The sequence below is a fragment of the Triticum urartu genome, chromosome 6A, assembly GCF_056163025.1.
Source record: "Triticum urartu cultivar PI428250 chromosome 6A, HENAU_Tu73, whole genome shotgun sequence".
Lineage (NCBI taxonomy): Eukaryota > Viridiplantae > Streptophyta > Magnoliopsida > Poales > Poaceae > Triticum > Triticum urartu.
Genome location: NC_141878.1, coordinates 78,733,552 through 78,760,849, shown reverse-complemented (window position 1 = coordinate 78,760,849; position 27,298 = coordinate 78,733,552). Strand labels below are relative to the sequence as shown.

Below are 27,298 nucleotides of genomic sequence, written 5' to 3'. Positions count from 1 at the left end.
TATTCTTGTTGTTTCAGTATCTGTTTACTGTAAACTGAAGTACAAAGCTGGTGTGGTGTTCATGTGTTAGCTAAATCTCTGATAGGAACTGAATTTAGGGAACATCTAAAATGGGTCTAACTGAATTTCTTTGTTACTGCATTCAGACAAACATTGATATGTATGTATGAATTATGTAACTAAATTTTACTGGATTTAGGTATCATTAATATTTCACTGCATTTTCAGGATGGTGTGAACTGTGGTGTTCTGGAGTGGGTAGATACCCCTTGGCCAGTAATTCTGCAGAGGTGTTTAACCAAGCTGTGGGATATGTATCATGAGGAGAACCTTGGTAGAGTCCAAGACAAAGAAGCTCATGAGATAGAGGCTGAGAAACTGAAGAAGGAGCTGGATTCTCTTGCCAATCAGTACAGTCAGCTTGTGGATGATGTATCCAAGCTGTTTGATTACCAGGATGGGCAGAAATCCCATGACATGGATTACACAAGCCAGGCAATCAATGAACTTAAGGAGAAGAAGCATCAGCTTGATGAGAAGGCAAAGATTGAGGTTCAAATGGAGAAGCTTAAGCTGAAGAAAGAATAGAGGTGCATCCTGCAGAGTCAAGCTGATATCATTCAAAACACCAGGAAGGCCATGAAGGAGATAAAAGTGGAGAGAGACCTCCTTAAAGAAGAGAAGAAGAAGCTGGAGCATGTCATTTCTGAGCTACTGAAGGCTGGTCATGGGTGCAAGGAAAAGCTGGACAAGATCAAAGAAGTTGTCATGGAGGAGTGATTTTTTAGGCATGGTTGGTAAGTAAATATGAGGCCTTTATATATAACTGGCCTAGCAATGAAGGAGTCTGATGCAAATATGCATCTCAGTACTAATATTAGCTAATGAACTGCCTAAGCCTAAGAACTGTCTATGGTTTCAGATCATTTTGGTTGTGGTGTGGGGTGCTGTTATGGCCCTGATCTGTAATGCTCTAAGATGATGTTATCTTTAATGCCCTGATGCTAAGTTAAGAACCTTATTATCTAAGCCTGCTACAGTTTCTATCTGTCTTTTTTATCCTACCTGCAATATGGTCTTGAGAAGTTTGTTGTAACATTTCACACATTGCACAAACTTGGTAACACTGAACAAAGGTAGGTAGTTCACATAGGAGGCACCATAGGTAGCATTACATAGATAGCACAATACTTGCTAAAACTGAAGATTACTGACACTGACGAAACTGACATAGGTAGTTCAATTGATGAAACTGACATAGGTAGTTCAACTACTGACGAAACTGAATCTGAAACTTATACAGTTCAACTACTGACGAAACTGAATCTGAAACTTATACAGTTCAACTACTGACGAAACTGAATCTGAAACTTATAGTTTCAGATTCACTTAGTTGTCAGTCCTGCTAAGCGTCCGGATCGTCGTACCTCTTGCTTCAGTTGGGTGGGATTTGGCTGCACCTCCACCTCCTCTTCCTCTTCGTCTTCATCGATGACGATGATGGGAGGAGGACGGCGGCGAGCCTGCAGTAGGTCGTTGTCGTCTTCGTGCACCTCTGTTGTGTTTGCATTTGATGTAGCTTGTGCTGGAGCGACATAGCGATGGTCTGCCCACCGCTGCCTCTGCCCAGCATCGCCGGAGTCGGCCTCCTTAATTGCCCATAGGAGAATGTCGATGGGCATGACCACCTTACCTGGGTTTCCATAGCACTGCTCCATGCGCTGCTTCTCCTCGCTAGTCGCCTTCTTCCTCACTGCCTCTGCTGCATCTACCAGCCCAATAGCGCTGGTGTACCTCATGGCGACCTTCATGTAGTCGAGGAAGAGTTCTTGGTCGCCGCGTGCTGAACCAAGAAGCATGGCAACCCATCCCTTGCCAGTTGGGAATGGGTTTAGCCATGGGTCTGGGGAAGGGGAAGAGGAAGAACCAGCCATGGTTGGAGCTAGGGAGAGGAGGAGTAGTTGTGGGTGCGGCAGAAGTGAGGTGGATAGGTGCTGGAGTAGTAGTTATATGGAGGAGTTAAGTGGGGGGAGGTGTTGTGTGGCAGTGGAGTAGTAATAGTGAGGAGATTTTACTAGTCTGTACAGGTGGTAGATGTGTTGTATTTAATGTTCACATTTTCAGTGTGTTGAAACTTGTGATAATTTGCTGCCATTTCTCATTGGGAAAGTGAAAGTTAGGTAGCATGCTCTCAAACCAGATTCTCAAGTATTTGCAAGACATTCATGAACGTAAAGCTAATTCATAAACTTAAACCAAATTTAGAAACATTCAGCAATGCTTAGATAGCATGATCCTTAACCAGATTCAGACATAGACAGAGACGAAACTTTTAGTACCACGCATTAAAACGCATAAAACATAGATAGTTCGAGCTGATTTAAGCAAACTTAGTACTAATACAGACGACGAAGATGACGATAATTTGCTTCCGCATCTCCATTGTTGCATGCTCTCTCACTCTGCAGACGACGAAGATGACACCGCTCTGAACATTCAGAAGTAACAACAATAAGTGCAGGCAAATGTAGTATGAAGGAAGAAATAAGTTCAGAGACATACATAAACAGAAAACACAGAGCAATCAGAGAACATGCGGAGAACTAATCCTCTCTTGCTTCCAACGCAACCAACATCCTAGTCCACCGAGTCCTTGTTACTTGGAATCGATGGAAGCTTGCCATGTCTCTTGCCCACCAGATGACAAGGTCATCTGTGATGTGCGTTACTTCTGGGAACACCTCATTGAACTGCTTGACATCGTTGGTGTTGCGTTCTGCCATAATCCTGGCAGCCAGCCTCCATCGTCGCTCCAGCGCACGCGCTCTGCGATTGGCCCTCCCAGCAGCCCTATCAACCTCCTCATGGTCATCCACTACCTCTCCTAATGCTGGATCCATCTCTGGCTGAACTAGGGTCCGCGTGCTTCCGCGGCGGCTAGGTTTTAGGCTAGGGGAAAGATGTTGTACGATCGTTGCGTCTTTTGTAGACAGAATGGCAGGCTTGGGAGGGGGGTGGGCAGAGAGATCCAATAACCAAGCCCAGTACCAGGCCCAAAGTAATAAAGCATAATAGGGCAGCAGGCCCATCTTAGACAAGTTCAGTTTCACACAAGTTCAATTTCAGACAAGTTCAGACAAGTGCAGAAAGTAAGAGCAGAAACTAAGAGCAGAAACTAAGTTCAGAAACTAAGTTTAGACTTACCATTAGTTACCACTTGCATAGAAGTAGCCCTTCAATTTGGAGCTTGGATACCTCTTCCTTTTGGTCCCTGCCAAACCTTGTGCAGAAGTTGTGGCAGATCTTGGTGCACTGAAACCAGAATTTCTCCCTCTACCTGCAGGTCTGCCCCTTCTGGATGTAGCAACAGGGGCTGGTGCTGATGCAGAAGGTCCTGGAGCAGAATGTGATGCTCTATTTGCTGTTGCAGCAGGGACTGATATGGTAGGATTGGCTCTTCTTCCAGTTGTAGCATGGCCTTGAGCTGGTGCAGCTGGTGTATCTGCATAAACTGCCCTGTTTTCCTGCATTCAAGAACCAGGACACATTTAGTGAGGTAAATACCATGGAAAAAGGAAACTTGTAAGTCATGTAATTACCTGATGTTTGTTTTTCCTCATCTGAAGCTTAGGCCTTAGAGCCTTCTGACAACTTGTATACTTGTGTCCTTCTAACCCATAGTTGCTACATGTTATAGTCCCCATCCTACTACTATCTTTTGGACCTGGAACTTCAAACTGCCCTTTCCTCCTTGCAGTTTGTTTTTCCCTGCCTTTTCTTTAAAAATAGGAGGCTCAATGTCTCGTGTGTTTGTTTGAGGCCAGCAATCTGGACCAGGGACAGGGTATATAATTTCTTTGTATGTCTCAAAATATAATGTCTTCTTGAAAAATTCACTAACATAGTCCTCAGGATGCAGTTTTTGCTTTGTCATTGCAGATATGGCATGACTGCAAGGTACTCCTGACATGTTCCTTCTCTTGCAATCACAGGTACATTTTTCCATGTCAACAGAATATTGTTTTTCTTTGCTGGTAACTTGCCATATTGTTTCACCTGCTCTATCAGCCTGGCAATACTTGGCATATTTCTTGTTCTCTTCTAAAATCTCTGCATAATTGGGTGTGATTGTCCACCTGCTAATCTGTAACTTCTCTCTGGTCTGCTGCCTCTTGATCATCTGCTTGGTCCTAATCCCTTCAAATATTGTCCTTATAGGCTTAGCCCTAACATCCAGTATCATCTTGTTGAACACTTCACTCAAGTTGTTCACCACTAGATCTGTTTTGCATGTATGATCCATAGCAAACCTAGCCCAAGCAAAAGCATCAAATTTTTTTTAGCCATTTCCAAGCATTCTCACATTGTGCTTTCAAATCTGCCATCCCTAATTCATGACCATGTTTTGTGTAAGAGTAGCTAGCCTGGTCCACACATTTCTTTAGTTCCTGCCCCCTAAATCCAGCTGCTTGGAAATTTGCATATATGTGCCTAAGACAGTACCTTTGAGGTGAATCAGGGAATACCTCATTTATTGCCTTAAGCAAGCCCTGTGCATTAACAAATTAGTAATGCACATGATCAAACTTAAATAATTCCAATATTTACTAAAACAACATTTATCTAACATATTTGTGCATAAGACACTAACCTTTTGCCTGTCAGATATGATGGTGTATGTTCCAAACTTGTTGCCACTACCAATGCAACATCTCAACTGAGTTAAAAACCAAGTCCAACTCTCTCCGTCTTCCTTGTCAACCACACCAAAAGCTATGGGGTAGATGTTGTTGTTGCCATCCCTTCCTCTGGCTGCAAGTATTTGTTGTCCAGTGGTTAACTTGATGAAGCATCCATCAAGACCTGGATTAAGTGACAAATTAGCTACAACATAGAACTACTAGGAAACCACTAATTAATAACAGTTAAATCTTCAAAAGTTACCTATAAATGGTCTGCAACCATTAAGGAAACCTTCCTTTGAAGCTGCTAAACAGTAGAAAAGATACTTGAATCTAGGAGTAGGTGCTGGGTTTTCTGGATCTTCAAATGTTGTCACTATACACCTGCTCCCAGGGTTTGTATCAAGAACAGCTTGAAGATAATCTCTTAACCTCAAATACTGCTGCTTGTGATCACCTTGCACCACATCAACAGCCTTCCTCCTTGCCCTATATGCCACACTCCTTGACACATCCACTGAAAACTTGGTCTTTGTCTTTTTAATTAATGCATCCACAGGAGATCTAATGTCTTCTCTCAATGCTTCCTGTACTGATCTGGACAACCACTTTGTAGTAACCTTTGTGGACTCTGCACATGCTCCACAAGTGTGCACAATATCACACTTCTTAATGCAGAAAGTTTTCTCATGAGCTATTTTAGAGGCAGTGATATAAAAATCACATCCTTGTGCTCTCTCTGAGCACCAAACAATAATCCTATCTGGGGCATTTCTATGGTATTGAAAGTTCCTCAATGTCCTAATGTGAAAATCCCTGAGTGCATCTCTGTACTCATAAACACTGGTGAAGCACAATCCCTTACAAAACTGATCTTCTGGGTTTGGTAGTTTGAGATTGAACCATACCCTTTCCTTCAACTTCATATTCCTTCTCTTCCTACCACTTGGTAGTTTATAGGATCCTTCAGGCTCATCTTCTTCATCACTAATGCCATAATCACCAGGAAAACATTTTTCATCAGCTTCAGGCAACCAATCTGTTTTTTCCATTTTCTCAGCCTCATTGTGTGATCTAATTGTTGGACCAGGATTTCTCACTGGCTTTAGTTTTTGTGCCATTGGTCTATATTCATCATCAGATGAAGAAACTGCTTGCAGTTCCACACCGTTGCCATCTGAATCAGATAGAAATTCTGATACATCAGTGTCACCTTCAAAATGATTGAGGTCAGCTTCTCTCTGAAGAATACTTTTCTTAAGCTCTTCCTTTCTGTCCATGCTTGTATCCACCAACTTAGTGCAACTTTGTTGGGTGTTAATGCAATGATCAACAAAATAATAATCTTTGTTTTCATCTGCATTACACAGCTCATTTGCTCTCACAACTCTTATGTTCACACTCTTTTCATTTAGAGAGTGGAGCAACATCTGCTGCACATCATCTTCAGAAGATATTTTCTCTAAGCCTTCTATCCCTTTATGAGCATCACTAACATAGTACATATAATCATCAGAGCAGCAACCCTCACTCCTAATAAGAGATATCAGAGTCCCAAATGATATGTCTGACTGGTACATGTTTCTAACAACTGAATCTCTGCCTTCTAAATGGAACCAAATTCCCCATTTTGGGTCATCAATACTGGACAAAAATGGAATGAATTATTATAAAGAATGCACACTGCTAAAGTTTCTAACAATTTGCAATTACTCCGTTATCATACATTAGGGGAAATTGACCTAAAATACATCCTGTCAATAAAACTGAAAAGGAAGAAGATATGTTGTACCTGCCGCCTCCCGCACGAGGAAGCTTGCGCCGGCCACGAGGTGCACTTCTTGTCGTCGTCGGTGGTGGAGCCGCCGCCAACTCCTGGGATGGCTCGCCGGTGGTCGAGCCGCCGCCGCCGCCAACTCCAGATTCAGGATGTTGGGTCGCAAAGCTAGAGCTTCCTAGCCACGTATCGACCTCCGAAAGGTCGACGCGGCCCCCAACTACGTCAGGAGGTTGGCCGCTGAACAAATCGCCGTCGGGGTTTGGATCCAACGCCGCCATTACCACCGCCGCCTAGGAATACAGAGGAGAGAGCTCGGGGAGAGAGATGTGGTTCGGCCGGTCGGCCGGTCGGTCGGTCGTTTTGACCTAGCCCCTGGCTGGTTCCGACCGAGCCGGGCCACTAACGGCCGCGAGCGGCGTCCGTTAGCCGTTAGGGCCGCCGTCGGCCTGCCATGTGGGCCATCCTTGTCAGTTAAGCGGTTAAAATGGCTAACTGGACGATCAACATGACTTGGTAGTTTTTTGTCACAAAATTTGAAATTTTCGGTAGTTATTAGTCACTTTTTTGAAAGTAGTAGTTCTGTGGGACGGATACCCCTAATGTGGTAGTTTTTTGTCAAATACTCCGGATTGTGCTGTCATCCGATTCACTCGCGGATCAGCTAGCTACGTAGTGCCTGGGAAGTATCACAGTCGAGAAGAGAAAAAGGATACCAAGAGGCAAGGATCAGCATTGCAACGTTGAAAAACAACATACCATATCGTGTAAGTTTTCAGTCTTACAAGACACAAGCTGCGAACCAATCTGTGTTTGGATGATTAGGAGGAAAATGGTATCCCCAATCCACTAGAGTTGAAGTGCTAAACTTGACACCAGTGCTCATATTTTCTTGAATTTATTTTAGACCTTTCGGCGACGTGCATTCAGTGGGAGGAGACGTCCCCTTCGACTACGAAGGCGTCTATGACGACTTCGTCAATTTTAAAATAATGTGCCGGCTTAATCTCTGAGAGGTGCTCATAGGAGTTGCATGTGTGTGCGTGTGTTATAAAGGTAAGTGTGGGTGCGTATGTATGAGCACCTGCGTTAATACTCTGTTAAAAAACACGAGCTTTAGAAAAGTTTCCCAACTGATGGAATCTTCCAAAATTTATGTGAACTTCCTAAAAAAAGAGGTCATATATTTTCTAAACACAAGCTGATAACCAACCTGTAGGTGATGGTTAGGAGGACAAGGGTATCCTAGCCCACCAGAGTTTAAATGCCAAACTTGACACCGGTGCTTGAATTTATTTTAGGCCTTCAGGCGACATGCATTCGGCGGGAGGAGACGTCCCCGACGACTATGATGACATCTGTGGCGACTTCGTCAATTTTAAAATAATGTGCCGGCTTAGTCTCTCGGAGATGCTCATAGAGGTAGAATGTGTGTGCGTTCGTTAATAGGGACGAGTATATGTGCGTATGTATGAACTTCTGTGTCTGTACTCTATTAAAAAAACATGAGCTTTAGAAAAGTTTTCCAACCGATGGAATGTGAACTTCCTAAAGAGAAGAGGTCATATCTTTTTTAAACAACGAGCCCCTCACCAATTACCATCAAAGAAACCATCACACAGTTACAAAGCTCAAAAGTAAAAAGATAAGTAAAACTACCCAGCCATGTAACCTGGAGAAGGAAACACCTCTGAGCACATGCATGCCTCGAAGCTTTCAAATCTCAAGATATACTCCAATTGGAGTTATTGGAGTACTGTTGAATTATAGGTTTGCTTTGGGCCCATAAATGAAATATCAAAATATACTATGCTCCCTAATTTTTAAGGCTTGACAATCAATTGGGGGTCTCAAATTTGGTATTTGGTAAATTGATTTTGACCGTGTCAACAAATTTTTTTTTTCAAATTGGTATCCAGAACCAATTTCCGATCTCTCTCCCAAGTTGATAAAACTACAGTTCCACTCCTTTCATCCAACTCATCTAACTTACTCAAAATCTCCTTCAAATTTTCGTACTCCTTCCATATTAATATGCAAGCCTTTTAATTGTATTATCAGTTTAATGGCTTTCTCTTACCACTTATCTAAATCATGAATGCAATAGGTTGGAGCATGCTAGCTCTTCCTAACTAAACCCATGAAATCACCTGTCTCAAACGAACAATTTTTAAATCTAAAATTATCACTATGAGTGGGTATGATCCCAGATATCAAATGTAAAGGAACATGATCATATATCTCTCTATTTAGGCCAACCACTATTGCTAATGGATAAGCAACATCTCATCCTGAGGAAACTACAACCATGTCTAGTTTATCAAAAGTGGGCATTTCATGGGTATTAGACTGTGTACAGTCTTCTTTGGAGCTGCACTTCTCTCAAACCATTAACATCGATGATAGAATTGAAAGTGTGACTCCCTTTGGTAAGAACACAAGGTTTGTTTTCCTTACTGGTCCTTCTGATGATATTAAAATCGCCACTCATGACCCCCCCCTCTCCTTACATCTACTGCGTACACTAGCAAATTCAACAAGGAAACCATCTTTGTCTTCTCTTGGAGCATGGCCATAAAAACATAATTAATTGTCAACTTGCTAAGATTTTCTTCTCCTTAAGTTGTATGTAAATATAGTGTTTTCCAACTCAAAGTTAACAACCTCATTATTATCAGAGTCGACCTCAAGCAGCAAACCACCTAACCTACCATTAGGATCTAGGTGCGGCCAAAAGACGTTTTTATGGACAGAAAAATTTCTAGCCCAACTCCATTTGAATCCATGTATCTTAGTCTCTGACAAACCTATGAATTGGACTCCAAATCAAAAATCATCTACCTCGGGAATCTTTGTTTTATCAGGGCATCCCAAACCCCTACAATTGCGAAATATTCCTGACATTCTAATTTTTGTTCTTTGGGTATCTACCCTTTTTTTAGCTAGCTCAACCTTAAAAAAAGGAGAACAACTTTATGATCTTATCACCTGAATGTAATAACTTAGCTTTCTCCAAACTAGCATATGCACCATGAATTTTCTCATCTTCACCGTCTGAACCACAACAATCACTCTCATCACCATCACTGTCCTTAACAAGTTCTTGTATTTTTTTAATCTTTACTTCTTTCCACAAAAGGATTTTTACTAGCCATTTTTAAGTTTTAATTGAAGAAATCGACATAGCATTTTCACAATCATTATTAACAACACCTAAATTTTTAGTCATATTCACTAGATCATCATCATTCTTAGTATTAAGAACTGTGGGAACATTAGCATACTTACCTGAAATAGTATATTTTCCAGCCATCCTCTTCATGGCAAAAGCAATTGTGACTAGATCCTCTTGATCCTTTGACCTCTAAAATATACTGAACTCAACATTAGCATTAGCAGTATGTGCTTCTTGTTGGCTACCTTTAACACCAGCTAACAGATCTTTAACATCAACTCCTTGGGCCTTAGCTACTGTTTCTCCAAATGGATCATGTGACTCAGGATCCAATTCCTCTTGAGAGAAATGCACCCTTTCATACTACAATATTCCACCAATTCTTCATGCATAATATCACCATCATCGTCGCCCTTATCAATGTTCATTCCATCCTTCCCCTCATCAGACAGCTTCTTATTGTACCCCTCATCAAGATTTTCTGAACCAAGAGGTCGAACTACTTTTGGTTTATGCATATCAAATTTTTGTGCAATGGAAACTTCTGTTGTGTGTGATGGAAAAATGTTTTTGCTCGACATAAATTATTCCTAGACAGAGCATACAGTAAATAATATTAGCCAGGTCGACTCGATCACATGTGTTTTTCTTCTAAAACAATAATACTCCTCCTTGATTTTTATTAGAGGAACAATTAAACGAAGAGTTCTATGCGAAGGAGAAACAAAACAAGTAGTCTCAACATACACTTAGCACTTTCTTTAAATGGACATATACTTAGTACATTGTAGGAACTTATAGCAACCACAAGCTGGATGTGAAGTATCTGCTAGCGAGCTCAAAAGCTCCCTGATGAACAGGAAAATCAAAAAATAGTAAAAAAGATAAGAAAAATGATTTTTCTGCTAAACTTTGACAATTTTTTTTGCGTGATTGCAAAAATTCAGCAGGAAAGGACATTCATGGATGTCATGGCAAAAAAACAAACCCGATGCTCCAAAAAAGCTATTTTCGAAAGCATTTTGGAGTTCTATTTTTTTCCATGACGTGCACGAATGTCTTTTTGTGATGAAATTTGTCAAAGTTTGGCACAAAAAATTCATAATTTTTCAAAAAAAATCTATTTTACTGTCACCCCGAGCTTATTTGAGACTGGAAGCAGAAGAGGACTTCCACCACAAGCTGTGATTCTCAAAGAACAATTGTCACCAACAGCTAGTGCTCAAAAGCCTCTGGTTTGTGTCCTATCCACAGTTGGTACCAAGCCATGACTTCGCGCCTACACCTCCTCAAGTGGCGGATATAAGAATATTTTTGAAGCCCCGACACACTACAAATTTAACGTTCTCAAGAGGCTAACTATAGTTCAAATCACCATGAAAACAATGAAGGTAAGGCAGGACTCCACCGTCAAGCCTAGGCAACTACCCAAATTGTAGGACATTAAATCTGCCCATGGCCTCCAAAACCACCATCTCTATCACTGGAATTCTTCCTTCATTGCTTCATCGATATTGATTTTTTTGAAAAACATTCCATGTGTCATAGGGTGTTGCATAAACAACATTATTACTCATATGATGTTGTCTAAAGCAAACATTTTCCTAGTTTTTTGAATCGTGCAACAAACAGACGCTCCACGATAGAGAACTAGTTTGCACTGGGACGATGGGAAAGCAGGCATCTATTCATTGAAGAGATCATCAATTATGCCAGGAGGTCTATTTAGACCAAATGCATAAAAAGGGTCACTTGCCAAACTAGTTTAGCTAGGTCACAATCAAATATCAAACGGTCATTTCTATTCCAGCCTCTCTTGAGAAGATTATCCCTGGTCAAGATACCATTTTTAAGCATCGACTAGAGGAATATCGTTATCTCTCAGGTTCCACATAAAACCTATAACCAGCCATATCAAAAGATTTAAGTTGCCAATATACATCTCTAATAATAAACTTGTTTTAATCCCAATTCTCAATCTCAGCATGTCTTCTTCATCACTCGAATTATAAGCATTCACCGAATTCTCCAGATTAGACAATTGCTCTATGGTATTTCCCCATGGAGTTCTTCTGAATCTGATGCAACCCCATCTACCATCCTTTACATTGTGAACAATTTAGAGAATGTGATATTTATTGTATAGTGTTGGGAATTGAGTAATCCATAGTGATCCATTCACACAATTTTTTTTCTAGGAATATGGTTTTAGCCCACTAACAATCACTTTTAGCAAACTTCTAGGAAAAGGGATTTACTCCCATCAGGTTTTGGCAGAAATGTGAAACACGCTCCTTTTTTGGCAGGGGGGCAAAACTTGGTTTTGCACGTGTTTATTTGGCAGCGAAGTATACCAGGTCCCTTCGGCATGGGAAATGCTTGGAAATGGCGCGCCGGCCGAAACTTGGACCGGTCTCATCGCTTCCCTCCTCTGTTCGTGCACGCACCGCTTTCTTTTTGCCTTACCTCTTCCGTCCCTCCCTTACAGCCATTCATTCTCTTCTCTATCTCCCACCTCTCAGCCAGTTTATCCCCTCGACTATTCCAGCCACTGATCCATGGCCACCCACGCATCCTTCCCCCTCTGACCTGATGCCATGGCACAGATTCATCCCGAGGCATGCATCGCCTAGCATCGGCATGCCCAAAGCACCAAGCACTAATGCGGCACGTCCCCCGATGAGTGGAGATGATGCGTGGGGCTCACCGGCGTCGCGATTGTGCTGCGGTGCGAACCAGCGCTGGTCGCCATGGCCGTTCGCAGCTGGAGCGCTGCTCTCCATGGCCGCCAGCCCACCGCTGCAGGATTTTGCTACAACCATGTTTGTTTCTGCTGGAACTAGCCCATGTTTTTGCTACCACCCACCCACCCAAAATCTGCTAGCACGTTGATTTTTGCTGGAACCGGCAAACAATTTTGCTACAACCGTTTTGGTTTTTGTTACTACCAGTGTTTGTAAATTTTTGCTACATCCATCTCCATGAAATGTGAGCCCCATGACTTTTTTGTTTGCTTCAACCAACCATTGTTTTTGCTGGAACCATCAGGCTTTTTTGCTGGAACCAATGATTTTTTATGAATGTGAGTATGGAAGCATTTTTCTTCGTTGGGATCGGCAAGTCATTTTTGATACAACCGGCAAGCAGTTTTACTTCAACCAGCATCTTTTTTTGCTGGAGCCTGTGTTTCCAGAGATGCAAAACATTTTTTATTCATTGGGATTGGTAAGCAATTTTTGATACAACCGGTGAGAAATTTTGCTTCAACCAACATCTAGTTTTGCTAGAACCAGCAATTCCAAAGCTGTGACAGTCGAAGCTGTTTTTTTAGATCTGTGATAGGTCACCGCTGTGAGTTGCGACGGCCACCCACGGCGAGACACGCTGCAAGGTCGCCGGGGCTGCTGGAACGGACGTGCTACAACGGGATGGCTACGTGCTGCAACTATAGAGACGGCGGGCGTGCTACAGGGCGGCGGCGATTTGCTACAAGGGGTGGCATGCCCTACTAGAATCGACGAGGTTGGTGCGGCGAGGGCGACCACCGGCGATGAGGGTGGCGAACGTCAGCGAGGCAAGCGGGTGAGCACGGACGGCGAGCTCGCTGGCATCTCCCAGGATCACGGCATTGACGCGGTGGACAAATCGCCATGGATTTCCTTTTCTATTTTTTTTCTGAAGCAACACTTGGGAGAGATCGTGTGGCTAAAACTACTCAGATCGTACGTCTGCGGTGCGACCGGTCGAAATTTCAGCCGGCGCACCGGCACCTATCACTCGCCCTTCGGCATTCTCCAATTTCCACAAGCTTTTGCATAATAATCTCTGTTTAATAGTGGTCAGATTCAGGAATCCAAGTCGCCTGTAATCTTTGGGCAGACATGCTATTGGTAGGACAATTAACTAAGTGTTATTTTTTTTATCCGTAGAGGTTCATTCTCCTGATCACAATTGTCCATGCAGGTGTTGGTAAGTACTCTCCAATAGATAAATATTTCGTTTGTATTTCAGAAGTTGTTGTTCCACCTTTTCTGTACTCATTTTCGACGATCAAGTCACTTGACATCAACTGGAATTCCTGAGTAAGTACAAGGCGTTTTCCGCATTTTCCCAATATTCCAGGTAAATATATATATTTCACTAGATTGGCCCTCTCTTTCACATGTCTTTCCTAGACAATTTCTTTTCTAAAACTTCTGCCATTATATTTTTTTACAGTGTAAGACTGTTAGTATTGGTTGTGTGCATCCTAGTTACGCAGAGTCCTGCTACATTTTAAATTAATAAAAGCGACATTTATCAAGAGAGAAATGGACAGTAAATTTCACCCAGATGAAAGTTAATTCTCAATCCACTCAAAAAATTCCACTCTCGTGAAGAAGACTCGGTGGTCCGCCCGTGAATACACTCCTTGAATAGGTCCAGTCTCAAATGAACAGATTCGGGATGACCGCGTCTCCATGACCGCGTATCCCTCCTCTCCACCCAATCTCTCCACCAACCACCACCGTCTTCGTGCGAAATACGGCGCCGGCGAGATCTCAGAGGCGAGGAGTGTGAGGCTCCGCTCGCTCGACCGCTCAGGCCCTGGGATCGGGTTGGGGATCGCTCTAAATAGCGATTCCGATCAGATTCGGGATGAGCGGGATGCCGAGGGAGCGGTGGTCGTCAACGGAAGACCTAGAAGCGCTTCTGAAGACGGCGAACAGGCTGGAGAAGGCGGCGGAGCGGGCGGCGGAGAAGGCGAGGGATGCGAAGTTGGCCCTCGTCGAGCGGATTATGACAAGGGTGATGGAGGAGGAAACAGAGAGGTTGTTTCGCTTGGGCTTAGCACTAGAGTCGGATCAGGTGCTGGATTGGGCGGCGGAGGAAGCGTCATCAACATCGAGGATTCAGAGGGTGCGGTGGCGCCCATTCCGGCGACATCCCTGGTGAGCGCAAGGCAGCTGAATGAGGTGGTGATTGGGGAGGTCTTGGTCTCACTGGGGCGGAGCGAGCCGCCCACAGGCACTCCTCATCTTCCTTCCCCTTTCCGCGCAATGCCGGCGAGGCTTGCTCGCCGTCGGCCTGTGTCGGTGAGTGGTCAAGTTGGAGAGGCTGACCGGTGGGCCTGGAGAACCAACCCGAAGGCGCAAAAGGCAGGTGGTGACAAGTGTTTTCATCAGCGGAAAGCGGGTTTCAGGAAGCCGCCTTCTCAAGACGAGGAGGAGCTGGTGGAGATATTTGGTCAGCTCTGGTCGGTGCCGTCCCCAAGCAAAGTTAGGGTTCCTCCGGCATCAGGGGGGCTGGTCTGGATCCGCAAAGACCTTTTCCTCTCCAAAAAATTCACCCCAGCAGATTTGTTATCCGGCGAGAGAGAGTGGGAAGCAGGTTGGTGTGAAGAATATCAGCTTCTCGAGAGACTTGTGGCGTGGTGGTACAGATCGGGCGACCTACGCGCAAGTGGTCAAAGGAATGGCTGGCAGCAGGGGAGGAGGGCGCCGAGGTGGGGGAGTGGTTCTGGCCGCGGAGAGCTTCGCCCGGTCGGCCAGACACACCCCCAGGCCTTTGTGCAGCTCCCGATCTAGGCAGGGGACATGAATCCACAAGGGCTGCCGCTAATGCAGCAGATGCTCCCAGGTAATTTCCAGAATTTGCATCAATTTGGGGGAGCGGGTAATTTGCCAGGGTTGTCGCCTTGGCAGGGAATGCAATTTCCCCAATACAGCCAGTGGCCGCAGCAATATCTGTCCAATATGCCTATAGTGCAACAACAGCAGCAACAGGTGCCTCTTATGCATCAACAGCAACAACTTATGCAGTATGGGCACCCCTCTGAGCATAATCACATTGGCAATCAGACACAAGGTTTTGGGGAAGGGCAATCCAGCACCCAGCAACAGAATTCTCAAAACCAGCAAAGAAGGAAAAACAAGAGCTTCAACTCCGAGAAAGTGCAGCAAGGGAAGTCTGGAAGTGAAAAGGCTGACAGTTCTCAGAGCAGAAATGAGAAGTTGTGATCAATTATGATCCAAAACTAAGAGATGTCATTTGTTACAACTGTGGAGAGCCAGCTCACTTTGTGGGAACTTGTCCAGTGCCCAAAGAGTGTTTCATATGTCACAAAGCAGGGCACCATATGGACAATTGTCTGGAATGGTGCAAGCCACAAGCTACTACACAGTATTATGGCAGTGCTAATGCAGGGTTAGGCTTCTTCCACATAGAATCTGATGACAAGGAGGCTGTTAATTGGCTAAACATGTCTAATGTGTGTGTTGCTGTCATTGAGGAAGGATCTATCACATCACAAGAACTAAAAATCAATTTCTCTGACATCTGGAAGACTAATTGGCCCTGGCAAGTGAGGCAGTTGACTGAGAAAAGGTTCCTAGTCAGGTTTCCTCCCCACAAGAAGGTGAAAGATTTGGTTGAGCTTCCCTCCATCAACCTCAAGAAGAAAGGTGTTATTGTCTCCTTTGATAAATGGGATGGTGAAGAGGAAGCATATGCTGAATTGCAAGAGGTGTGGGTGACCATGATTGGGATTCCTGTCAACAAGCTGACTTGGAAGGTGATTTCTCAAATTATCTATATCCTGGGCATTCTGATAAATGTTGATTGGCATGAAATATTTAGGAGCTTCTATGAAAAAGTTAAGGTCCAGGTGGCTGTGAGGGACATCTCTAAGATCCCAACAGAAAGGCTGGTGGAAATTGACAAGGAATTATTTCTTATTTCATTCCTTGTTGACACTGCTCCAATCTCTGGCAATGGAAGCCAAAGCACTAGTGGTGGTGAAAAGTCAGATGATGATCTACTGGAAGGTAATCCTGAAAAAGATATGCATATGCAAGACCCAAAGGATGTGGGAGCTGACAAAGACAAAAACAACAAACCCAATTCTGGAGGACCAGTTCAGAACACTCGGAAAGCCCCTGCTAGGTCCAGAACACCTTTGGAGCTAGTGCATTCATTGGAAGAAAAGGTGCAAAGTGCTATACTTGGACTGAAAGCTGAGCCTAGCAAGAAGATAGAATTGAAGAAGAAGAAACTTGAAGATAACATTGTTGTTCAACTGCTGGAGCAATTTGATGAGGAGTCTGATGGAGATGGTACCACCTTGGAGGAGCCAAGACCACAAAAATCCAAATGGGGGCCTGTGGTGGCACCCAGGGTGAGCAACAGGATCAAAAAAGATGGGAGAAATGCTATACAGAAAGCTGAGGACCTTAGAAGACTCAAAGATTTGGAGGTCCCTAAAGGTAATAAGAATTATAATTCCTTTTCTGCTTTTAATGATGAAGATTTACTTCTGAAAGCTAGAAAGGCAGGTTTGAAATTAGGTGAGAATGATATGGTTATTTCTCAAAACATACAAGTCATGAAGCAAGTGGAGGAAAGCAGGTTATCTGCATTTAAAGACACTCACCCTGAGTGTTTCCTCCCTGTTAATCTAGATTTGCAACCTGATGATTTTCGAGTAGATTTGGTAGAGAGTTCAGCCCCAGGATGTGGTCACATTAGTGAGCACCCTGTAGACGCCCCTACCTGGGCAGAGGTTGTCTTTGGTAGGAAGAGTAGTTGTAGAAAACTAGATTTCAATGATGGCAGTAAGTCTATTTTGGAATGCTAGAGGTTTGAATAAACCTGAGAAACTCAAGGCAGTGGGTAAGCTCATTAGAGACACCCATGCAGACTTGATTGGTTTTTTTGAAACCAAGAAAGAGTCCTTTAATGACTTTAAAATTACCTGTTTAGATCCGCAGAGTAAATACTCTTGGCAATGGTTGCCTGTTGTGGGCACTGCTGGGGGTGTAATTGTGGGGATCAACACAAACAATTTTGAGATGGTCTCTACAGATATTTTAGATTTCTCTATTTCATGCATCCTTAAAGATAAAAAGAATAAGGTGGAATGGAGATTTATTTCTGTTTATGGGCCAGCTTATGACAGACTCAAACTAGAGTTCTTAAATGAGTTACATAATATTCTTGACACATGGTTGGGGCCCACAATTATAGGGGGTGACTTTAACCTGGTCAGAAGTAGTGATGAGAAAAGTACTGGTGTTGTTAACATGCATTGGGTGACCTTGTTCAATGACTGGGTTAACAAATATGGCTTGATTGAGCTTAAGAATTCTAGTAGGAAATTTACTTGGGCCAATAACCAGGATAATCTGGTTATGGACAACATTGATAAAGTTTTCATGTCCACATGCTGGGAATCTATCTTCCCAGCTGTTCAACTTAAAGCTCTTCCTAGAGTGGGTAGTGATCACACCCCCCTAGTGGTGGACACTTGGGCTATCCAACCACCTAAAAACAAATAATTTAGGTTTGAAAAATGGTGGTTAGGGGTAGAAGGTTTTGAAGACATGGTGAAGAAATGTTGGAATTCTCCATGCTCTATCAAGGACCCTATGAATAGGTGGCAGTATAAAATTAGATTGCTTAGGAGAGTATGTGAAGGCTGGAATGCCAATTATGAGGCTGCCCAGAACAGAGAGAAACAGCGGCTGGTTCCTGAATATAATATTGTAGATATAGAATCTGAGAGTAAAATCCTCTCCCCTCCTTCTAAAAGTAAGATGGACAAGATTGCCTCTGAGCTCCAAAAAATATGGAGACTAGAGGAAATCAAGTACAGACAGAGATCCAGGGATAGAAACATTTTAGAGGGAGGAAGAAACACTGCTTACTTTCATGCTATTGCTAACCATAGGAGGAGGAAGAAGCAGATAGACTTGCTTGTGGGACCAGATGGCCCTGTAGAATCAACTAGTGATATGATGGATATTGCTGTTGATTACTACAAAACCCTATTTGGCAAGGAAGAAACCTTAGATATTTCTTTGGATGAAGATTTTTGGACCCTTCTGAAAGAGTTTCTGAGGATCAAAATAAGATCCTAGAAACTGATATCACTGAAGAAAATGTGAGGAAGGCAGTTTTTGGATCCTATGCTGAAGGGGCTCCAGGCCCTGATGGTTTTCCTTTCCTTTTCTACCAACATTTCTGGTCAACCATTAAGGATGACCTTATGTTGTTGGTGGATGCTTGGAATCAGGGGTCTTTAGATTTATATAGATTGAATTTTTCTTTGTTAACTCTCATCCCAAAAGAACCTGGGGCTGACACCATTCAAAAATTTAGACCAATTGCTTTGTCCAATTGTAGTTTCAAAATTTTTGCTAAGTGTTTGGCCAATCAACTAGGTGACATTGGTGGAAATTATTTCACAAAACCAAATTGCTTTTATTAAAGGCAGGTTTATTGTTGAAAGTGTGGTGACAGCTCATGAAATTATTCATGATGTTGTGACACATGACAAAGAAGGATTTGTCTTTAAGTTAGACTATGAGAAGGCATATGATAGAGTTAGTAAAGAGTTCCTATTGAAAGTTATGTATCAAAGGGGTTTTAGCCCCAAGTGGATGAAGAAAGTTGAATCCATTTTATACAAAGGTTCAGTGCGAGTTAGGATTAATGATTGTAATAGTGAGTTTTTTGAGACTTTTAAAGGTGTGAGACAGGGTGACCCTGCCTCCCCTCTGCTCTTTAACTTAGTAGCATATGTGTTTAGTAGGATGCTTAATAAAGCAGCAAAAAGTAACATGTTGACTGGGTTGATGACCAATCTATTTCCACAGGGGGTAACAAGTCAGCAATATGCAGATGATACCCTCCTCTTTATTGATAACAACCTGGTCTCAGGTAGAAATTTATAATGGCTCCTATCCTGCTTTGAACATATGTCTGGGTGAGGGAGTCCTGGACTAGGAGGTGTCCGGATGGCCGGACTATACCTTCAGCCGGACTCCTGGACTATGAAGATACAAGATTGAAGACTTCGTCCCGTGTCCGGAAGGGACTTTCCTTGGTGTGGAAGGCAAGCTTGGCGATACGGATATGTAGATCTCCTACCATTGTAACCGACTTTGTGTAACCCTAACCCTCTCCGGTGTCTATATAAACTGGAGGGTTTTAGTCCGTAGGACAACATACGCAATTACAATCATATCATAGGCTAGCTTCTAGGGTTTGGCCTCTCCGATCTCGTGGTAGATCTACTCTTGTACTACCCATATCATCAATATTAATCAAGTAGGACGTAGGGTTTTAGCTCCATCGAGAGGGACCGAACCTGGGTAAAACTTCGTGTCACTTGTCTCTTGTTACCATCCGGCCTAGACGCACAGTTCGGGACCCCCTACCCGAGATCCGCCGGTTTTGACACTGACATTGGTGCTTTCATTGAGAGTTCCTCTGTGTCGTCGCCGTCAGGCTTGATGGCTCCTACGATTATCAATGGCGATGCAGTCCGGGGTAAGACCTTCCTCCCCGGACAGATCTTCGTCTTCGGCGGCTTCGCACTGCGGGCCAATTCACTTGGCCATCTGGAGCAGATCGAAAGCTATGCCCCTGGCCGTCAGGTCAGATTTGGAAGTTTAAACTACACGGCTGACATCCGCGGGGACTTGATCTTCGACGGATTCGAGCCACTGCCGAGCGCGCCGCACTATCACGACGAGCATGATCTAGCTCTGCCGCCGAACGGTGCCCTGGAGGCCGCACCCGCATCGGCTTCGACCCTTAATTCGGAGCCAACTGCGCCGATCGAGGATGGGTGGTTGGACGCCGCCTCGGGGGCTGCAATCCCAACGGCGATCGAGCCGAACACCAGCCCCGCACTCTGCGAGACTCGTGACTCCAAGAGGCCGCACTCCTCTCCGGACTCCGAACCCTCCGCGTCCCTGCCAATCGAATCCGATTGGGCGCCGATTATGGAGTTTACTGCCGCGGACATCTTTCAGCACTCGCCTTTCGGCGATATCCTAAAGACACTGAAGTCTCTCTCTTTATCAGGAGAGCCCTGGCCGGACTACGGTCAGCAAGGTTGGGATTCAAACGATGAAGAAATTCAAAGCCCACCCACCACCCACTTTGTAGCCACTGTCGACGACTTAACCGACATGCTCGACTTCGACTCCGAAGACATCGACGGTATGGACGCCGATGAAGGAGACGATGAAGAACCAGCGCCTATCAGGCCCTGGAAAGCCACCTCGTCATATGACATATACATGGTGGGAACCCCAAAAGAAGGAGATGGCGATGGAACAGCGGAGGATGACCCCTCCAAGAAACAGCCTAAGCGCCGGCGTCAGCGGCGCCGCTCAAAATCCTGCCAAAACAAATACGGTGATTCTAGCACGGGAGATAATAATACTCCAGAAAGTGCCGAAGAAAACCCCCTCCAGCAAGATTTAGCACGGGAGGATGGAGAAACCAGCCCTCATGAGAGAGCGGCAGACAGAGAGGTCGAGGACGATAATTATATGCCTCCCTCCGAAGACGAGGCAAGCCTCGACGACGACGAATTTGTCGTGCCAGAGGATCCCGTCGAGCAAGAGCGTTTTCAACGCAGACTTATGGCCACGGCAAGAAGCCTCAATAAAAAACAGCAACAACTTAGAGCTGATCAAGATTTGCTAGTCGACAGATGTACTGAAGTCCTTGCGACCGAAGAGCATAAACTCGAACGCCCCTCCAAGAGCTACCCAAAGCGCAGGTTGCTACCCCGATTAGAGGAGGAAGCACTTGATGCGGCCGACCGGCCACCTCGTGGCCGCGACAGAGAGGCCTCTCGGTCCTCCACTCAAGCCGCACCCCGTACCAAGGCACAGGAATATGCGCCGGACTTACGAGATATGTTGGAGGACAAGGCAAGGCAAACAAGATCGATCTATGGATCGCATGGGCGCCCCACAGCTCGAGATGGTAACCGTCACACCGGCCACAAATTCGGCAGGGCCGAACACAGTAGACAAAGCTCATTGGAGCTACGTCGTGATATAGCCCAGTACAGAGGCGCCGCACACCCACTATGCTTCACAGACGAAATAATGGATCATCAAATCCCCGAGGGTTTTAAACCCGTAAATATCGAATCATATGATGGCACGACAGATCCTGCGGTATGGATCGAGGATTATCTCCTTCATATCCACATGGCCCGCGGCGATGATTTCCACGCCATCAAATACCTCCCACTCAAGCTTAAAGGACCAGCTCAGCATTGGCTTAACAGCTTGCCAACAGGATCAATCAGTTGTTGGGAGGACCTAGAAGCCGCATTCCTCGACAATTTCCAGGGCACTTATGTGCGACCCCGAGACGCCGATGACCTAAGTCACGTAATTCAGCAGCCAGAGGAATCGGTCAGGCAATTCTAGACACGGTTCCTAACAAAGAAAAATCAAATAGTCGATTGTCCGGGCGCTGAGGCCCTAGCAGCCTTCAAGCACAATATCCATGACGAGTGGCTTGCCCGGCACCTTGGACAGGAAAAGCCGAAGTCCATGGCAGCACTCACGACACTCATGACCCGCTTTTGCGCGGGAGAAAACAGCTGGCTTGCTCGTAGCAATAATATGACCAAGAACCCTCGTAATTCGGATACCAGGGACAGTAGTGGCAGGTCCCGTCGCAACAAGCAGAAGCGCCGCATTAATGGCGACAATGTTGAGGATACGGCAGTTAATGCCGGATTCAGAGGCTGTAAATCCGGTCAGCGGAAAAGGCATTCAAAAGGAATCCTAGGGGGCCGTCCAGTTTGGACCGAATACTCGACTGCTTGTGCCAGATACATGGCACCCCCGAAAAGCCGGCCAATCACACCAACAGGGATTGTTGGGTGTTCAAGCAGGCAGGCAAGTTAAATGCCGAAATGAAGACAAGGGGCTGCATAGCGATGACGACGAGGAGCCCTAGCCGCCGAACAACAGTGGACAGAAGGGTTTTCCCCCACAAGTGCGGACGGTGAACATGATATACGCAACCCACGTCCCCAAAAGGGAGCGGAAGCGCGCATTAAGGGACATATATGCGGTAGAGCCAGTCGCCCCAAAGTTCAACCCATGGTCCTCCTGCCCGATCACCTTTGATCGAAGGGACCATCCCACTAGCATCCGTCATGGCGGATTCGCCGCATTGGTTCTAGACCCAATTATTGACGGATTTCATCTCACTAGAGTCCTTATGGACGGCGGCAGTAGCCTGAACCTGCTTTACCAGGATACAGTGCGGAAAATGGGCATAGATCCCTCGAGGATTAAGCTCACCAAAACGACCTTTAAAGGCGTAATACCAGGTGTAGAGGCCAACTGTACAGGTTCAGTCACACTTGAAGTGGTCTTTGGATCTCCGGATAATTTCCGAAGCGAGGAGTTAATCTTCGACATAGTCCCATTCCGCAGTGGCTATCACGCACTGCTCAGGCGAACCGCATTCGCCAAGTTCAATGCGGTACCGCACTACGCATACCTTAAGCTCAAGATGCCAGGCCCTCGAGGAGTAATTACGGTCAATGGAAACACCGAACGCTCCCTCCGAACGGAGGAGCACACGGCGGCCCTTGCAGCGGAAGTACAAAGCAGCCTCTCCAGGCAGTTCTCCAGTCCGGCCATTAAACGACTGGACACCGTCAAGCGCGCCCGAAGTAACCTACAACAAGACCGCCTGGCACGATCCGAGCAGGCGTAGCAATGCGGCCCCAACCCCGGCCCTCGCAAAAATGCGACACCAGTACTTCGTATACATAAATACGCTCTAGAAATACCATGGGTACAGGGGAAGGGGCACCATCACGGCACGCTCGAAACACGGCTTAAACCGCACCAGGGGCTGCCGATTTTTTTCTCTTACTTTCAGAACTCCACACTTCAGAAGGCCTGTTCGGCAATTCAATTGCCGCACAAACGATGCAAGAACCAGGGAAGCAGACAAGCCACGCCGCATTACGGAACTCCCAGGTGGTCTCTATCACGAGCAGTATACCTGTTTCGCATACTATTCCGCAGCCTGCCCCTGGAACGGACATGTTACATAGTCCAACCTTTTGCTTATCGCATTATTTGTATCGTTCTGCTTTGATCGCAGCCATCTTTAATAAACAGTGCATACTTTTCTCTATTTTTGCATTACTCTTTTTTAATATATGTTCCTTAACGACATGTTGCATCCGTACACTTTGGTATGAGCAAAATACGCCAGGGGATTTAGTACCCCTCAATATGGTGTGAGAAGTCCGAACACTTTAACAAGTGCGGCACCCCGAACTTATAGCATTATATGCATCGGCTCTGAATCATGTCTTGGGTCAATAGTTGGGTTTGCCCGGCTCCTATGTTTTGGTGCCTTACGTTCCGCCATATCGGCTAAGGTAGCACTAGGAGAACCACTGCGATTGTGCCCCAGTTGAGCTGGGTGGAGCACCTCAGTGGAGAAAGCTAAAACTGACTGTCATGATGAAGCGAGAGCTGGTCGCTGTTCGAGAGGTTTTTCGAGTCCCTAACGACTTATGCCGCTTAGAGCGAGGAGCCGGCTCTGTCCGGCCAAGGCGTGGATAGCGCCCCGAACTCGGTCTTAATACCAGGGGCTTCGCTGAAATTTAAAATTATAGAATTCTATGGCTAAGTGAGAGTGTTCACGCATTATAGTCCGATTGCCTTGTTCGTTGGGCTGAGCGCCTCCCTCGAAGGACCCAAACATGGGAAAAGAGCGCTCAGGTTTATCCCCGAACATCCCAGCACTAGCGGCACAGGGGCAGAAGCCGACGACTTGCCATCTCTCAGAATTGATAAACAGCCGCACAGAAGGTAATATTTTAAATTCCAAACAGCATTGCTTAGCGCATATGAACAAGTTTTCAGCGCACAGGACAAAACAAGCAAGTTTCACTCAAAAATTATATCCCTAGAACACTCATCCACCACAAGGCAGGCACCCTTCAGAACATCCTTATAATAATTCTCGGGCTTGCGATGCTCTTTCCCCGGCGGTGGCCCGTCCTTCACAAGCTTCTCAGCATCCAGCTTGCCCCAGTGCACCTTAGCACGGGCAAGGGCCCTACAGGCACCTTCAATACAGACGGAGCGCTTGATGACTTCGAGCCTTGGACAGGCCTCCACCAGCCGCCGCACCAGTCCAAAATAGCTCCCAAGCAGAGCCCCTCCGGGCCACAGCCGAACTATGAGGCCCTTCATAGCCTATTCGGCCGCCTTGTGGAGCTCAACCAGTTGCTTCAGCTGGTCACTCAGGGGCACGGGGTGTCCGGCCTCAGCATACTGAGACCAGAACACCTTCTCTGTCGAGCTGCCCTCCTCGGCTCGATAGAATGCGGCGGCATCGGACACACTCCGGGGAAGATCTGCGAACACTCCTGGAGAGCTCCGGATTCGGGTAAGTAACGAGTAACTCACGTTTATGTGTTTTCTTTGCATAAAGAATGCCTTACCCGCCGCTATCTTCTTCACCTCATCCAACTCCTGAAGGGTCTTCTGGGATTCGGCCTTGGCATACTTGGCATTTTCAATAGCCATCGCGAGCTCGGACGCTCGCGTCTTTGAGTCAAGCTCCAAACTCTCATGTTTTTCCATGAGAGCCTGGAGCTCTTGCCGTACCTTGCCAACCTCGGCCTCATACTTCTCCCGCTCGGTGCGCTCCGTGGCCGCCTTCTTCTCGGCCTCGACCAGCGCTTGCTTAAGGGTCGCCACCTCAGACGTGGCCCCTACAATAGCCACGATAATCCTGTCATTTTTTGCAATTGCACCTTTATATATATATATATATAAACAAGGTATTTCTTACCTTCATTGTCCTCGAGCTGCTTCTTGGCACGCCCGAGCTCTTGCTCGGACCGCTCGAGGTTCTGCTTTAGTGTGTCCACTTCCGCAGTCAGTGCGGCGGACGCAAGCAGAGAAGCCTGCATACGCATATTGACTCCTTTTTGTTAGACTCCTGCGAATTTGATTTGATCCTCTATTCGGCTTTTCTTTCTGAACACCAAACAGAGCATCAGGGGCTACTGTCTATGTGGTAATATTATTTACACATTCTTTACTTACCTCAAAGCCTGTTAGAAGGCTAGTACAAGCTTCAGTCAGTCCGCTCTTGGAGGACTGAACCTTCTGGACCACCGCACTCATAATGGTGCGGTGCTCCTCGTCGATGGAGGCGCCTTGGAGCGTCTCCAACAGATTATCCGGCGCCTCCGGTTGGACGGGGGTCACCAGCACGGTGGGCTCGCTCCTCTTGGAAGGAGGTCCCCCGCCGGACTCTAGAACCTTTGAAGGTTTCGGAGTGGTGTCCGGCCTAGAGCCGGACTTGGAGCCCTGGGGGGTTTCGTCCCCTTTACTCCTGGAGTCTGGGAGGTCGCCTTGCGGCGCCTCCAGGACCACCTCCTCCCGGCTTGGAACCTGTTGGGACAACACTTCGGTGTCGTCCATAGGGCGGGGGGAGGAAGCCTTCGGAAGCGAGTTCACATCCGACGAGTCCAGTGAGCCGCTCGAAGACGCGTCGAGCCGGTCTTTGGGTGGGCTGCATAAACATATTCGACATAAGGGAAAGTTGTGCAATAAATGAATACTATGAATTACTCTGGTATCCGGATACTTACGATTTTGCCAAGGGCTTGGCCCTGGGCAGCCACTCCTCTCCTCCGTCGTCGGCGTCGGTGGAGTAGTCCGGAGGAAGGGTTTTCCCCTTCTTGGACCCTCCGGCCTCCCCAGAGAGGTCGGCCTTCCTTTTCTTCTCTCCTCCCGCTGGAGGGGGAGAGGCCTCTTCTTCTTCCTCCTCATCTTCACGGGAGGAATGCGCCTCGGAACCATCGGATGATGGATCCGACACCTCCTGGCGTCGGGCACTCTTTCGAGTCCCCGTGGCCTTTTTCGCGGCCTTCTTCTCCGGCACCACATAGGGTGCCGGAACCAGCAGCTTCGCCAAGCGAGCGTCCGCTGGGCCTTCGGGCAAAGGAGCCGGACAGTTGATCTGTCCGGACGTCACCTGCCAATCCTGTCAAAGGTAAGGGAGCTTAGATCCCGCATGGAGTCAAACTATGAAAAACTGATACCCTGTAAAAGGAAAAAACAGCTTACCGCATGAGCGTGACGCTGCGTACTGAATCCGCGATCCTCGGTAGCGGATGCGGGGGCCTCGGCGCCCTTGAAAAGCACCTTCCAGGCATCTTCGTACGTCGTGTCGAAGAGCCTACTCAGGGTTTGGTGCTGCGCCGGTTCGAACTCCCACAGGTTGAAAGCCCGTTGTTGACACGGGAGGATCAAGCGGATGAGAATAACCTGGACAACGTTGACAAGTTTGAGCTTCTTGTCCACCAGGGTTTCGATGCATGTTTGGAGTCCGGTCAGCTCTCCTTTTTTACCCCACAACAGGCCCGTCTCCTTCCAGGAGGTGAGCCGCGTAGGGGGTCCGGATCGAAACACGGGGGCTGCGACCCATTCGGGGTCGCGCGGCTCGGTGATGTAAAACCACCCCGATTGCCACCCCTTCAGGGTCTCCACGAAAGAGCCCTCGAGCCATAAGACGTTGGCCATCTTGCCCACCATGGCGCCTCCGCACTCCGCCTGGTTGCCGCGCACCACCTTAGGCTTGACATTGAAAGTCTTGAGCCATAGGCCGAAATGGGGGCGGATGCGGAGGAAAGCCTCACACGCGACGATAAACGCCGAGATGTTGAGGACAAAGTTCGGGGCCAGATCATGGAAATCCAGGCCATAGTAGAACATGAGCCCACGGACAAATGGGTGGAGAGGGAAGCCCAGTCCACGGAGGAAATGGGGGAGGAACACCACCCTCTCATGGAGCCTAGGGGTGGGGATG

The 27,298-nt window shown here is 46.2% G+C and overlaps 1 protein-coding gene across 1 annotated transcript; it reads left to right on the top strand.

Moving 5' to 3' along the window:
• The first annotated feature begins 15,482 nt into the window (after positions 1-15,482).
• On the top strand, positions 15,483-19,790 carry LOC147964056 (uncharacterized). Its single transcript, XM_087526687.1, has 2 exons — positions 15,483-16,878; positions 19,270-19,790. The coding sequence occupies exons 1-2, from the start codon at positions 15,753-15,755 to the stop codon at positions 19,296-19,298; spliced, it is 1,155 nt and encodes a 384-aa protein (XP_087382813.1). The 5' UTR covers positions 15,483-15,752; the 3' UTR covers positions 19,299-19,790.
• Positions 19,791-27,298: the final 7,508 nt, after the last annotated feature.